This window comes from Balaenoptera physalus, assembly GCF_965194825.1.
Source record: "Balaenoptera physalus genome assembly, chromosome: 2".
Lineage (NCBI taxonomy): Eukaryota > Metazoa > Chordata > Mammalia > Artiodactyla > Balaenopteridae > Balaenoptera > Balaenoptera physalus.
This window is the reverse complement of record NC_138883.1, coordinates 86879699-86896266: the sequence shown is the minus strand read 5'-3', so window position 1 is coordinate 86896266 and position 16568 is coordinate 86879699. Positions and strand designations below refer to the sequence as shown.

At 38.3% G+C, this 16568-nt stretch overlaps 1 protein-coding gene across 11 annotated transcripts in view; it reads left to right on the top strand.

Annotated features, from left to right (window-relative positions):
• TP53BP1 (tumor protein p53 binding protein 1) overlaps nt 1-16568 on the top strand; it is a 69598-nt gene that overhangs the window by 32393 nt on the left and 20637 nt on the right. For 5 of the 11 annotated variants that reach the window (XM_082450060.1, XM_082450061.1, XM_082450064.1 and 2 more), the window contains 5 exons: nt 1971-2090; nt 2862-3065; nt 6289-6346; nt 8195-8287; nt 12888-13368. In XM_082450060.1, the coding sequence (XP_082306186.1) occupies nt 1971-2090; nt 2862-3065; nt 6289-6346; nt 8195-8287; nt 12888-13368 (956 nt within the window). Of the gene's footprint in view, nt 1-1970; nt 2091-2569; nt 2697-2861; nt 3066-6288; nt 6347-8194; nt 8288-12887; nt 13369-16568 lie in introns of those variants that run through there. The other 6 variants (XM_082450063.1, XM_082450062.1, XM_082450068.1 and 3 more) reach the window with 5 other exon arrangements.

Here is a 16568-nt window from a genome sequence, read left to right as displayed (position 1 = left end):
GTTGTTGTTTTGTGATTTTGAAGAAAAAATATCAAGGTGTGCTTGATATTAAAGATAATAAAGGGTGGAAGTGGAATGGGAAGAGATGAAAGAAGAAAAATGTGGTAAAATAAGAAATATATTTGGTTTTCATCCAGTTCCTGGCACTGAGCTCCTAAAACCCTTGTAATTTCCTAAGCCATAGGAATAGCTTAAGCCCTTTCTGTCACACCTGAGTAATGCTATTGAGGTGATTTAGGGTGGGATCTTCCCTACATAGCCTCAGGGATGGGGCTGTTCACCAGAAAGACAAAGTGATTAGAGGGTTGGAACTTTCGGCCCCTCTATAAAAACTCTTGAACAACAAAATTTGATGTTTCCTGGTTGATAAATGAGCCAGAAGGGTATCTAATCCCAGTTCTACGGGAGACAGAAGTTCCTGCTATCAGAACCCTCCGGACCTCACCCTATGTACCTCTTCATCTAGCTGTTCACCTGTGTCCTTTATAATAAACTGGTAAACGTAAGTAAATGTTTCTCTGAGTACTATAAGTAGCTCTAGCTAATTAATGGAATATGAGGAAAGTGTCATGGGAACCTGCAGTGTAGAGCCAGTTGATTAGAAGCACAGGTAACAGCCCGGACTTCGACTGATGTCTTAAGTGAGGGCAGTCTTGCGGGACTGAGCCTTTAACTTGTGGGATCTGATGCTACCTCTGGGTAGATAGTGTCAGAACTGAGTTAACTTCACCCGCTAAGTGTCTGCTGGGAATTGGAGAATTGCTTGGTGATGTTGGGAAGCACATTAGGCAAACTGTTTTCACAAGGAATAGTGACTGGTATGCCAGATTATAGTTATTTTGAGCCATTCCAGGAAAGTAAGTACAAATTTTCATATGTCAGGTTTAAGAACAGCAATCTGGCATAATTCTTTTATTCTCCCAAACTTAGTCGTTTTATTAAAAGAGATAATTAGGAAATCAGAAAATGTGATTTTGGCAATTTGCTAATTCTGATTAGAAATTGGAACTGAGACCTAGTTAAAAAGTAAAGTTTTGTCTCTTGACAAATGTTTAATTTAATAATGACTAACCAAAATGTGTATAGTGGGGATGCTCATGTATGTGAGATTTACCATTGCACAGAGATTTAGATACGAACGCTACCGCTATGGCCTGGAGTGAAATGCTGGTCAGTACTGCTGAACTGTGAAACCCAAAGGTTTCTGTTAGAACCAATGAGTATTTTGAAGTCCTTTAGCCCAGCGGTCCCCAGCCTTTTTGGCACCAGGAACCAGCTTCGTGGAAGACAGTTTTTCCACAGATGGGGTCGGGGGTGGGGCGGAAGGCAGGGGGATGGTTCAGGCGGTAACGCAGGCGATGGGGAGCGGCAGATGAAGCCTCGCTCGCTCACCCGCCACTCACCTCCTGCTGTGCGGCCCGGTTCCTAGCAGCCCGGTGGTTGGGGACCCCTGCTTCAGCCCATGAAATCCTTTGTCACCTCTTTGAGTAGATTGTAAATTTTAAGTATTAACATCAGATTTTAACATAGAGAATCCTACAGATTGCTAAAGCTTATAAATTAACTCCTTGGGTTAGCATTACACAAAATTAAAACATCTAGATTTGAAACTATCCAACTTTGTATCACTGAGTATCCCCATATGTACTTACTGTCTTGGGGCTCAGATGTTTCTCTGTTCCTTTTGACCCCATGTTCCTCAGGCCTCCAAACTTTTGGGCTTCCTCTGTTTGCCTGGCCCCTGGTTGTCTACTTTGTGTCAGTCCTCTTGATGGTTGTACAGAGAACGGAGAAAATAGTAGGAAATTGGTTGAGAGGCCTGGTGAGGGGGCTTGGGAATGAGGCAGAATTTGGGAGCAAAGGAAAAGAATAATTGAGATACTTCTTGCCGTTCTCCTCACTTTTGCTTTTTTTATACTTCTGTTTTGGTTTCCTTTTTGTTTATCATTGTTTTGTTTTGTTTTCTCCAGAAACTCCATTTCATTTTACTTTGCCTAAAGAAGGTGATATTATTCCACCATTGACTGGTGCAACTCCACCTCTTATTGGGCACCTAAAATTGGAGCCCAAGAGACACAGTACTCCTATTGGTGAGTGATTAAAATGTAATGATGTTTAAAGCAGAATTTCTGAGATATCATCCTTTATGCCAGTGATTCTTTTATATCTGAGGAGTTGGGCCTGCCTGATAAGATTGATTTTTGTCTTAGGAAGAATAAGGTTGTGGTGTCTGATTCCATGAGTTTACTCCCAAGAGATGTTGAGCAGTGATGAGAGGAAGGAAAGAAAGGATGGAAGGAAGGAAGAAAGACTATTTATAAAGATTTTATTCTATTACTTGCAAGGCCATAGACTCTGAGTGCTAAGCAATGATATAGAGCTGTTGTATGAGGAAGAGACAGCAGGTAGTGTAGAAGTACTATTTATTCAGGACCTTGGCTAATCAGTCTGCTGCTTGACAGGGGAAGAAAATTTAGATCCTCCTTCCCTGAAGCAGCTGGTAGTTTTCTACATTAACCTATTTGTTTTCTCTAGTCAGTGCTGGGAGGTAACAATCATGCCGTCTGGAGTCTCCTGCTACCTATGCTTGATGCTGGCAGATGTGGGTTGGCTGAGGGCTCATGCAGCATCCTTTGTCCAGATGCAGAAGTGGAACTGAATCCTGTTGCTCTTCTTAAGACCAGGTGTCAATACTAGTGCGTAGTTGTTGATACTTGTGACAGGATCTATCCTAGGAATCCTCTTCAATCCTGCAGAGCTATGGAGCCAAACAGGCAAATTGATGACCTTGAATTGTTATTTTTCATATTTGTATTTTAGTGTTCTTTCTTCCTTCCTTCCCCCTGCCTCCCTTCTTTCAGGTATTAGCAACTATCCCGAAAGCACCATAGCAACCAGTGATGTCATGTCTGAAAGCATGGTGGAGACCAACGACCCCATGCTTGGGAATGAAAAAGGAGATTCTGGGGCTGCCCCAGAAATGGGTGATCAATTGTGTCTGAGAATGAAATTGGTCAGTCCTGAGACTGAGGCGAGTGAAGAGTCTTTGCAGTTTAGTCTGGAAAGTAAGTTTTATTTTGTGTTAATCTTGGGTAACTAGTAGCTCCAGATCTTCTGGAAGTATTAATTATCTTTCTTCTAGTTTTAATAATGATACTTTTATAATTATAAATGTATTTGTAAAGTCTTATTCTCATGAATTTAATTCTTTGTTTTCGGCTAGTCACTGTTAATGTTACTGCAGATGTTCCGTTTTGTAACCTCTGTGGTATTGCTTGTATCTCTGTATTAAACTTGTGTCTATATAAACTAATTGGTTTTCATAATCAGAAGGAGTTCAGAAGTGGGTAGAAAATTTAGGATTGTGGATTCACATTGTAGGTTTATGTTAGCTATTTCCCACATTAATTGCCAGTTGTTTGGTATGGCTAGAATACAGAGAAGGTACGAGGGAATGGCTGCAAAGTCGGGACTAGATTGTGAAAGACTTTTTACATCATGCTGAACAGCTGAAGAATTTTAGGCAAGGGAGTAATATGATCAGATTTGCTTTCTTTAAAGGATCAGCTGAATGTTTGAAAAATTTGTGCCTTTGTTCATCATTCCTTTCCTTGCCCATTTTCTATTCTGCTGCCTGGCAAATGCAGTCTTTAACCAGGAAGTGGGGTCATTAGTAGTGGGGATGGAGATGAGGGGGTGAATTTGAGAGATGAATAGTAGAATAGAGAGGACCTTGGGACCAGTTAAATATGGAAGCAAGAGAGAGGAAAAAATATAGAATGACTTTACATCTACATTTTGTTTTCATGATAGCACTCTGAAGTAGATATCCTTATTTCCATTTTATTGATGAGAAAACTGAGACTAAGAGAGGTTTTAAACCTGAGATTACAGTAATTGGTTAAGAGGTGGAGCTGGAGTGTGAATCAGTTCCATCTGACTCTAAAGCTTATAATTCTTCCATTAGGTAGTTTGTAAAAGTGGTTTAATGGCGTTAGAAGAGGAAGGAGTTTTATAAAGGAGATTGCAAAGGAATATTCCGAGAAGAGGACTAGGAGAGTATAACGCCATGGAAGCCTAAGGGAAGGAGAGTTAAAAGAAGACAACAATGTCATATGCAGAAGTGAAGTCTAGTAAGATATATCTGAAAATGTACACTGGACTTGGCAATTAGGATCCGTTTGGTGACTCTAGCAAGAACTATTTCAGTGTAGTGGTTTGGGTAGGAGCTATACTGAAGGTAATTGAGGAGTGAAGGGGAGGAGAAGAGGCAGCAAATGTATTCTACTTTTGCGAAGTTTATGTGAGAAAGGAAGAAAAAATACGGCAAGTTAGAGAGAAATACAGGACTGAAGGAGTTGTTTTTTTTTTTCTTTCATTTTTAGGCTGAGGGATACCTGAGCAGGTTTATAGATTGAAAGGAAATCTCCAAAAGAGAGATGGGTTAAAAATGAGACCCCTGAGAGAGAGATGGAAGGGGAGCTTTCAAAGACCACAGATAGAGTGAGTGGACTTGAATAAGGATTTCTCATTCTCTGAGACCAAAGAAAAGAAATTTTAGCTAATATATTTTGAGTTCTTACTATATGCCAGGCATATATTCCATACATGTGCAGCTCATAAAATCTCATAACAAACCTGTAAAGTAGATCCTATTGTTATTCTCATTTTACAGCTAAGGAAACTGAGTCACAGAGAGGTTGGGCATGTTTCCTAGAGTCACACAGCTAGTAAATAAAGTAGCCTGAATCCAAAGTAGTTCCAAGAACCAGAAGTCTGGTTCTGAATTATAGTGCTATTCTGTTTCTCAGTGCTTATTGATTTGAAAATTAGAACCTCAGTAGAAATAAAGTATTACATGTTTCCATCCTTATTGTCATCTTCTCTGAAATCAAGTAGGGCTTATCAAGAGAGAGTACATGGTAGCTTTGAATCTTTAGATTTGAAATTACAATTGGGAAGACCTTAAATGGAGCTGAATGTTAAAGATGACCATATTGGTAAATTTTCCTACCTTTCCTGATAATCAGCCACCATACCCACAGTTTTCCTCATTTTATCCTCACAACAAACCTATGAGGGTTGGTCTTGCAGCTTGTGGGATCTTAGTTCCCAGACCAGGGATTGAACCCCGGGCCCACAGCAGTGAAAGTGCAATGCAGAGTCTTAACCACCTGGACTGCCAGGGAATTCCCGTGTTGGTCCTTTTTTATCCCTATTTTATAGATGAGGAAACTGACTCAGAAGATGAAGTTTACCCCCAGGTTGGACAGCTAAGTGCTAGAGCCAGGGCCTGAGCCAGGTTTCTGTATCAGAGCAAGTGCTCTAACCACCAAACTTCAGCTGCCTCCTTGATGGACTATTCAGATTATATTGGGTTATGACTTATTTTAGAAATGCTTAAAAATATTTGTTATTTTCTCTAAGGCTGGAATGAATTGTAAATGAACAAATTTTAATCCCTTGGCATTAGTGACATTGCTTTGAGACTATGGGATTCTTTTCAGTATGACCTTTAATTTTTGCTACAGATTCTTTCTTGAAAATGTGTTTTATGTTTCAAATATCTATCCCAAAAGCACTTTGGGAAGAACTTGAGTACCTTCTATGTATGGGTTCTTTTAAAACTGTACACTATTTAAAATTTGTGCATGAACTGAGACATTTTTCTACATAATTGATTTTATTAAAGTTTTTCCTTTTTAAAAAAATTTTATTGAAGTGTAGTTGATTTACAATGTCGTGTTAGTTTCAGATTTATAAACTTTTAGAAGTTTTTTTCTTTTAAATTTGTTTTGAAATTTTTAAATTAAAATTTTTTTGTTTATTAATTTTGTGTTTTTTTACTGCATGATTTTTTTACTTGTATGAGAAGAGATGAATTGAGATTCAGAAGTTTCATTTTCATTTTTAAATGTTACTGCTTAGTAATTCATTATATTGTATTTCTGGAGAAACTGATTAGTCTTCTGTAGGAAGTTTGAAAGAAAATCGGTAGAAGTGAGAAAGACATATCATTAAATGATAAGTCTTTTCATGTTCACTTATTATTCTTACCCATTTCCTTTTTATTATTTGTTGCAAATACTAGTAAAGCAGGTTTTTATTTTTCATTTTTATTATTATTTTTTTATGTCATAGTGAAAGGAGGCCTTCAGAAGCTTCTGAAATCCCAGCATTATTTTAGAGTATCATTGGGGTTGAGCAGGTTTTTAAGAGAAGGTTTTAAGGTGTGATACTGAGTTCTGTTTCTCTTTCCTTTCTTTCCTTGCTTTTGTTTTTATTCAGAGCCAGCAACTGGTGAAAGAAAAAATGGATCTACTGCTGTTGCTGAGGCTGTTGCCAGGTAACCAAAGCTGGTTGCTATTTAGAGGAGTTTAATATACAAAGCCACTGGTAATGAGGGGAAGATAATTTATCAAGAGAGGCAAAAAACTTAAAATGAAACTTCAGCATAAAGGATTTAGCAATGTGTTGAATGTAACCCTAGGCTTTCTTATTAATACTTTGATAAAGCTTTTGCTATACTTAGAATAAGATATTTAATGGTGTTTCCCTTTCTCCCTTTTGTTCATGTGGGAGTGCCCTTGTTTCTTTTTCTGTGGGTGAGATTGAGATTGTTTTTGCCATTGGTGAGGAAACAGGGTTAACAAGAGGTAGCCATAGACCTTTTTCCTTTTACGGTCTGCTCCCAGGTCTGCTCCCACGCCAGCCATAGCCTCAGGCCATTTTCTCTTCTGCCTGCCAAATTAGCTACAGTCTTGAAGTGTTATTTTTGCTTTGTCATGAATGCTGTAATGCTTTGAGGATGAGTATGACCCCATCCTGAGGCTCTGGTGGTAAGCTTTGCCATCTGGTGGCCGTGAGAATAGAATTGTTTCATTGGTTTCTGGCGTGAGTCATCCAGTGTGAAAATACTACCAGTGGTTGTTGAAATATAAACAGGCTAAAATCAGGCTAGACAGGTACTATAAGTAAGTAAAGCAGGCTAGGAGCAAGAGCGTGAAATGTTGACGATGATGGCCAGCTGAACGTGTGTCCCATTTAAAAGGGGGGGTAGCCCTTGTTCATTTCCAGCCGATCATTACCATGCACACCTACTGTTGCCAAATCTTTAAATTTTTAAAGAGAAATCAGGAATTTTAAAAATAAAATTTCCTGCTTGTCTGTGGACTAAATTTGATCCTTAGTTGGAAGTTTCTGACCCATCTGAATCCTTTGATTTGTGCCAAGCTGTGTCTAGAGAGATTAATTGTTTTCTGGGTTTTTGCATATTTAATCTGAAAGATAAGTACCTTTGAATCCTTATTCAGTTGAAGACTCTTTAATGATGTGTTGAAGAAATCTCTTTGGTTTTAACAGAATTGTGTACCCGACACAACTTGTTATTAGTCTGAACATGTGCTTGTTAAGAGAGAACAGAATGTGCTGCTGAAGATTCCTGGACCCTTTGGGTGGAATGTAGGGATGGAAAAATAGGGAAAAAACTTGAGGCAGAGGGTTGGATTGGTGGATCATGGAATGAGATTCACTGGTATTGTTGTGAAGCAAATTTTATATATGAGAATCTAGATTTTAAGAATCTTTGACTATTTACTTTACCATTGGGTTCACCATAAGAAAATATTTAAAGTAAGCTCTGTAGAATAGTTTAAATGATCACTGCTTCCTCTGCATTTAGGTGAAGCAGTACCACTGTTTTTAAGTGTTGTCTGTAACTGGGCACTGTTCAGATTACTTGCTGCCATCTTATTTCTCTCTCACACATTTCGTTATTGAAGGTTTCAAGCATATACAAAAGTAAAGAGAACAGTATAATGAACTACCATATATTCATCACCCAGTGTCAAAAAATTACCAACTTATGACTAGTCTTGATTCATTTATAAATACTTCCAGCACTCTCCTCTCCACTGGATTATTTTTAAGCTAATTCTAGCATTATATCATTTTATCTGTAAATATTTCAATGCTGTCTCTAAAAGATAAGAATTCTTTATCTTGAACTTAACCACAGTACTACTATCATGCTTTTAAAATTGACATTGATTCCTTAATGTCATCAAATATTCGGTGTTCAGATTTTTCAGATTCAGAGAAAGGATTTTATTCTCTCTGTGCCTAAAAGGATAATTTCCAGAGGTACTTTTCCTTTCAAAACTAACACAGTATATTGCTTTAATTTGTTTTTTAGTCCCCAGAAGACCATGTCTGCGTTTAGCTGTGTCTGTGAAGCCCAGCGAGAGGATGAGGCTCGAAGTCAGGATTCCCCCTCTGTACCCATCAGGCAAGCATTATTTTCATAGCATCTTTTGGGCTATATTGATTCACAAAATGGTTGGTAGCAAAATCTGGAATATACTGCTACTGTTTTGTGAACTTGAGCTTACTCTTTTATCTGAGGGACTGTGACATATTCTAGGTGGATTTATAAATAAGATGTCAGAAATTTTATTAAATATTTTATAGATATAGATTTTTGTCTTTATCTGCCAATTCTATCAATTTAAAATGATTCAGTCTTCATAAACTTACAAAAATATATCATTCTGTATTTCTAAGATTGTTTCCTTTTACTTAGTTTGAAAATGTTTACTTTTTTTAAAAAAAATAAATTTATTTATTTATTTTTGGCTGCGTCAGGTCTTCTTCGTTGCTGCGCGTGGGCTTTCTCTAGTTGCGGCGAGCGGGGCCTGCTCTTCATTGCTGTGCACAGGCTTCTCACTGCGGTGGCTTCTCTTGTTGCGGAGCACTGGGCTCTACGCGCGTGGGCTTCAGTAGTTGTGGCTCGTGGACTGTAGAGCACAGGCTCAGTAGTTGTGGCACACAGGCTTAGTTGCTCTGTGGCATGTGGGATCTTCCCAGACCAGGGCTCGAACCTGTGTCCCCTGCGTTGGCAGGCAGATTCTCAACCACTGCACCACCAGGGAAGTCCCGAAAATGTTTACTTTTAACAGACTTTTTATTTCTCTTTAATTTCCCATACGGCAAAACTGAGACAGATGTTCAACATCTCAAATTTAAAGTTTGTCAGACTCGATGGAATTAAAAATTTCCCGTAATTTCTTTACTCCTTCATCTCTTAGAACAGCTCTGAAGGGGGAAAGAATTTTTTGAATTACAAAGTATTTCTTCTCTATTAGAAAAGTATCTTGTTTGGAATATGTGGTTCTTATATTTAGTATAGGGAAATAAGTAATGGCAATGGAATAAGTTTGTATTTTCATTATGAAGTGGAATCTTTTATCGCTAGAATTCAATGATTTTGTAATTAGGGAATATAATAATGTTTTGTCAACAGGTATATTCCTAATAGTGTTATTTGCAACATAATTTCTTTTTTTCTTTTTTTTTTTGGCTGCGCCATGGCTTGCGGGGTCTTAGTTCCCCAACTAGGGATTGAACCCACGCCCTCGGCAATGAGAGTGCAGAGTCCTAACCACGGGACTGCCAGGGAATTCCCTGCAACATAATTTCTGTGTTCCTTATTGATAGAAATATTTAGGAGAAACATGTCAGTGCTTTTATTGGACGTTCTGATGATTAAATGTGAACTTGTTGGTATTCTTGGGAATCAGATAGCCCAGATGATATCCTCTGTTGTATCAGGAAGTTTGTTAGGCGAAATGCCACCTTGTTTTATTCCAAAAATGGTATGGTGTTGACCCAGCAATTAGGAAATTTATTGATCGCATCGTATTGCCTTCCTATTTTAAAATAGAGACTGTTTGTTTTTTTTTAAACATCTTTATTGGAGTATAATTGCTTTACAATGGTGTGTTAGTTTCTGCTTTATAACAAAGTGAATCAGTTATACATATACATATGTCCCCAAATCTCTTCCCTCTTGCGTCTCCCTCCCTCCCACCCTCCCTATCCCACCCCTCTAGGTGGTCACAAAGCACCGAGGTGATCTCCCTGTGCTATGCGGCTGCTTCCCACTAGAGACTGTTTTAAAATAGAGAGACTAGGATGCTGGTGATTTTTGTTCAAGGTAGAACAAGGGCCTGAGAACAAGGGCCTGAGAATCCAGCTGTTGTTTTTTTTTTTTTTTAATTTATTTATTTTTTATTTTTGGCTGCTTTGGGTCTTCGTTGTGGTGCGCGGGCTTCTCATTGCAGTGGCTTCTCTTGTTGCAGAGCACGGGCTCTAGGCGCATGGGCTTCAGTATTTGTGGCTTGTGGGCTCTAGAACGCCGGCTCGGTAGTTGTGGCGCATGGGCTTAGTTGCTCCACAGCATGTGGGATCTTCCCGGATCAGGGATTGAACCCATGTCCCCTGCATTGGCAGGCGGATTTTTAACCACTGTGCCACCAGGGAAGCCCTCCAGCTGGTTTTGATTCCAGTTCCTCCACAGACAGACCTACACTCAAAACAGAATGGTTAGAAGTTTATTAAATATGGAGGTTTTTTCTTCCATGTTTCACTTTGGATTAATTTTACCCAGGCTTTCCCTGCTAAAATTTGCTTTCTTTGCATCAGTTTCTAAATCTGACATATATAGTGACCAGAGTAGAATTGTGTAGCTGGAACTAATGAAGAAAGAGATGTGTGGTCCTTCTTACAATTATTGAATTTCTTCTGTCTCTTTTCTGGTACTGAAGATTCCTTCTTTATTTTTTCTTGGGAGATTAATATACCACATCTTTATGATAGATCTTTCTTGGAGGGAAGTGACTGTGATTTTTTTTTTTTTTTTGTGACTGTGATTTGAACATCATTTACTTATTTGACTGATGCTAACCCAATAAAGATAGATACCAAAATTCTGATATTTGACAGGAATCTGCTGAATATTTCTGATGTTGCAATGAGATACCATTAGTCTTTAGAGAGATTGGAGTTGTTCCAATTAACAGTTTGGGAGAAAAAAGCAGCCTAATATTTGTCAATTAAGAATTAAAAAGTCAAAAATAAAACAAAAGAAATAAAGCTTTGTTTTAGAAGTAAAACTCTATTTGGAAGTTCTACACTAAATAAATAGCTTCTGAGGTAAAATGTCTAGGCTTATTTAAAGTGTGGGGAACAATGGTAATTGAATTCTTGAAATGGTTAATCAAGTCTTGTCCCTTCTAGCTTTTGGCTCACTTTCATTATTGCTCAGGTGTTGATATGTTAGATGTCTTAAAGATTCAAACATGGGTATTCAGTTCATACTTTGTCTTATGCAACTAATATTAATTGAGCATCTGCTGTGTATCTAGCACTGTGCTAAGTAATTTATATGTATGATCACTTATAAACCAGATAGGTGTTATTCATCTGTCTTCTGGTGATCTTATTCTTACCTATTCTTCACTGGACCATATATCCTCATTCAGTTGAGGTTCCTGACAGAGAAGACACAAGCTCGAACAACCAAATGTATACCAGGCTCTCTTTGGCTAGAACTCTTTTCTAAATCCCACTTTGATCTCCTGTTTTGGTAAACTGAGCTACACAAGATAGAAACCTCAGAGACTTCTCCTTTTCTCTTTCTTCTCCAAGATCCGGAGCAGAGCAAGCCCTAAAGAGTTCTTCATGCTTCTTTTTTCTGTCTACCCGGGTTAGTTCAGCTTCTAAGGGTGAGAGCTCCTCCCAAGTTGGAGACAGCTTTGTCTGTCTAGATGGCTCCATCTTTCTCTGGCCAAACACAGCAGCATGTGACATAGTTTCTAGACCCTTTATCATCCTGGATGTTATCTTCTGGGTATATCTCAGTTTATGCTTTGTAAAATATGATGACCTGAAACATTCCAGATGTTTTTCCATGGTCAGGTCAGAATGGATTCTTTTTATCTTTATTTTGGTTGTTATATATTTAATGCAACCTAAAAATGCATTAGTATGTTGTTTTTTATAGTACAGTGATGCATTGAACTTATGGTTTACTAAAAAGTTAGAAGTTATGGGCATTTTCTATATGATGAACACAGTTATACAATTAGTTAATCTGAAAGTACATTTTTGCAGTTAATTGATTGAGAGAACATTCTTTTGTTGAAAGTAAATTTATTAAGCACTTACTTTATATTAAACCCTGTGTTAAGTGTTTTAAGTATGGAGATGAATAAGATGTGAATGTCAAGTTTCTGTGTAACTTGCTCACCTGGAGTTAATCGGCCTATTTATTCTGGTGTATTGTTGAGAGCATTTAAGAAAGCTCTTAGGCACCTCAGGGCTTCATGGTATCTGGTTTGTAGGAGACATGCATCAAATGCTTGTGGGATATATGAATAAATCACTGATAGCCAAATGGGAAGACTAATGAAAAGAAATATCTTGAACTGTGAGGAACCAAGTCATTCTGAAATGGTCAGTTGTAGATAATGTCAATATAGCTAGCAAAGCTAGAATCTCACCTACAACTCTTTCCTTTACAGATTGGGTTTCTTTTCCTAAAATTATTAGTCAAGGGGCGTAATGAACAGTATCTAGAATGCTAGGAGTCATTTAAGGAATATTAGAACCATTAATAAAGCCAAATGAGACATCTTGACCTAGTTGATCTGTTTTGAAGTAGATCCCTAAGTTGCCTTCACTGTCTATGACTTCAATAATGGTTTTGCATCTTTTGTTTACCTTATTTTCCTGTGTCAGTTTTCAGAGTTCATAGCTAATGGGGAGAAGAAATTTTATGACTATTTTACCATCATGGTGGAATAGTCCTGTGTACCGTTATTTTTTCACAGGAGTGCAATTATGATGAGAAATCTTGTGAGGTCATATACTCGGTTACCTCATTTTCACCCTTCCCCACATATCTCAGAGTGCCAAATTATGGTTCCCCCTTGACACACACGCACACACACACACACACACACACACACACTCACACATACACTTGCTTACTTGATATGGTTTCTTTTTTTTTTTTGACATGGTTTCTTTATGTGCTTGATTTTCAGGGGGAACTTGCTCCATTTTCCAAGTACTCAAGATGAAGAGAAGGGAAAATTAGAAGGTGACGAAAGGACCAGGCAGAGTCAACAACCTGTGAAGCCCAGTAGTCCTGTCAAAGACCCTGCTTCTCCTGCCTCCCAGGAGGTGGCCACACAGGAGCCATCCAGTCCTCAAGGGGAAGCGATGGAGACAGACATGCCAGAAGGCCAGGAAGAAGGACAGAATGCCAGTCAGGGAAAATCTAGTGAAGCCTTGATTGAAAGGCCCAGCCAAAATAACATAGGAATCCAGACCATAGAGCATTCCCTGTGGGTCCCCGAAACTGTTTCAGCAGCAACTCAGACTGTAAAGAATGTGTGTGAACAAGGGACCAGTACAGTGGACCAGAACTCTGGAAAACAAGATGCCACAGTTCAGACTGAGAGGGGGAGTGGTGAGAAGCCAGTCAGTGCTCCTGGGGATGATACAGAGTCACTCCATAGCCAGGTGAGAGAACATATAGGGTACCTCAGGGGCCCTGTTTTCAACTTTCTGGATTCCCAGAGAATTTAAGTTGTGGTACTTCTACTTAATGATAATTCTTAACAGTTTTATACAGACCAGTGGTTAAAGGATAAAAACAATTCATCCAGGATTGGGAGAGGGTAGTGAAAATTATGGGTATCTATAGCCAATAAGATAATCTTTCAGGGAAAATGGAATAGTGCTAGAGTTTGTCAAGTAGGTCTTTACTGGAAGAGAAAGCCAGGAATATAGTCTGGGTCCTGTAATACTTTCCTACATTCAATCTTTCCTTCTGCCATCATTTCTCATCCTCCTTTATAACCATAAGAGCTAATTGCTTCTCCCCCAAGTCTATTTAACCAGTGTTCCCAGGAACTGAGAGAGTAGAAAGTAAAGGAGGAAGCAGTAGAAGAAGCATGAAGGATAGTGTATCACAGTATTGTAAACAAAGAACACTAACAGGGAAAGTCCCCAGGTGACCAGGGACTGCAGAAAGAGGCTAGGAATAGACATACTGGGAAGAAAAGGTTTGGGGCTGATGAACGTGAGACTAGAAGAACAGGTTCTTGGGAATAGAGTAGGGAAGTGTAGGTACTAGTGAAAATTGAGTGGGTAAGAAGTGGTGGTAGTAATGTACATGCTAACAAGAGGAAGTTCATAAAATTTCATTAGTAATAGTGGTTAAATTGCCTTTTCAGTTGCTCTGGTAGATCATCTTCACTTGGGATCTGCCTAGGAAAGCTTCACTAGTGATGTGCCTCTCATTCGAATGGTCCAAGTTGTTTGTTTTCTAAAAATAAAATTATTCCTATTTATTGAACACCTACAGTATATCAGCATTGTGCTCAAGACAACCCATGAGGTTGGTATTGTTATTCCCATTTCACAGGTAAAGAAACCAAGCTGAAGAGAGGTTAAGTAACTTGCCCAAGATTTTGCCATCAGTAGGTGGCAGAACTGGAATTTGAACTCAGCATATCTGACTTCAGAATCGGTATTCTTTTCATTATGCTATGTTGCTTTTCTATTTTTAAATCACAGCTTGTGTAGTCTTGTTCTGTTTATCCATGCCTCTCCAAAAATTCTGTTTATATTAGCCTTTTATAGTAACACAGCCTCTGAGACCTAAGACCTTATCAATTCAGGAAGTTTCAAAATAGCATAGCCTTTTGGATATAGGGGCTGTAGCACATCAGACCCTATTTTGCAGCTGTTTATTTTCGCCCTTAATTTAAAGTGTTTGATTCTGCCACATAGTAATTTGGTTTCTCTGCCTTTATAAAAAGAGTTCAACTTTATCTTAAAGACGGCAATCATGTGGGTGCCACTAGATTGTATTTTCCTTTACTTCCTCGTATCCTCCCTCTGTCAAACAGGGAAATAATTTCTGTTCTTGTCTCAACATGATGATAGGAGCCAGTGAGCCAGAGCTCAGGCTTTAGAGTCAGATGTCATCTGGATGTTGTGAAAGTTCTCTGAGGTAAAGCTTGCAAAGCTCTTAGCACTGGGTGTGACACACAGTAAATGCTCAATATGTGTTGGCTACTGCTACAACCTATTGGTTATTATTGTTTTAACTACTACTACTGCAGCTGTTACCAGCACAACCACCACTTATGCTATACTACTACTATGTCATACAGAGTGAAATGACATATTTAAGAGCTAGTTGCTCCTGCTAAGGAAAGAAAAGTGCTAGAAAAATACAGATGCTGATTGGGTACAGAGTTTCCGTTGAGAAAGATAAAAAAGTTCTGGAGGTGAATATGGTGATGTTTTTACAATAATGTGAATGTACATAATGCTACAAACTGTATATTTAAAAATGGTTAAAATGGTAAATTTTATATTAAGTATATTTTACCACAATAAAAAAATATAAATGGTGGGTACAGTAACAGAAATTGGGGTTGGTGTGCCATCTTTTGAAGAATGGTTGGAAAATGAGGAACGCTGTATGGAGGTTTTCCAAGTGTCAGTGCTTTTTTATCCCTTGCAGTCTGGGTAGGACTCAGTTCAGTACTCAGAGAAAAACATAGGCAGCCTACATTTGACATACCTTAAATTTCCATTTATATGTCAAGTGGGCCTGGACAAGTGGGTCCCAAGTGGTTTTCTATGAAGTGAAAGTGTGGTTTTATTTTTATTTTATCTTCCCTTAATTATAACAAGATCCTCAAGCTATTTATCTTTACAGAAACCTCTTTTCAGAAGACTATTTGAAGAGAGTAAGCATAACTTCCTTTTTATCTGCCCTCTTTCCCTTCTCTCCTTTCTTATTCTATCAGACATGTTTATTTAGGTGTCTCTCTTGAAGTGATCATTTGTCTGGCTGTTGTAATGGAAGAATACAGGGAGGCTTTTTGGCTGCATTTCAGGGATATATAAAGCGTGCTGAAACCTTTTAGACCCCTGCGTGTGCAGGCAGGAAGTCCAGGCTGCCATGGTTCTGATGCACCCTGATGACTGACGTGTGACAGACCAATGCCCTGACCATTCATTGACCAAAGTTGTATATACAGAAGTATTTTAAGGAATTGGTTGAATAAGTTTCCATGCATTTTATTTTATTTATATTTATTCACATAATTTTAGTAGATATTTCACCCCTAACATGAAGTTGGAGTGCAAATTATTCAGAGAAATTACTTTAGGTAAATTACTATCACACTATCAGGAAAAAAACAGACTCATTATTGCAGTGGTAAATAGAACTCTTTTGAAAGACTTAGATACCTTGACACTGACTGCAGAAAGTAAAATCAGTCTACTATAGGGGAAATAAGGTGGGAGAAAAAAGTGTGCATTTCCTCTCACAGTTGCAGAGCCATGGGGTAGAAGCGGGGTGGGGGGCTTGGATATGGATAAATGTGATCTAGGTGTTATGAGAAAACATGTAGGTAACAGTTGTCATAAAAATGTAGGGTCTTATTTAAACTATATAACTGATTATGGTACAACCAGATATGAAATCCTAATTTGCTAATGTTCTCTGTTTCTGGACACTAGCTCAACTCTTTAGTTACAGTCTCTTATTTGGAATAGATCAAATATTTCATATTTAATTCTAGGAGAAATCAGTGTGTCTTGTTCCAGGTATAAATATACCGTAGTTTTCACTTACTAATGCAGGAAAAACAGACTGCACTGAGATTAACAGATGTTATTGTTTTATATAAAGT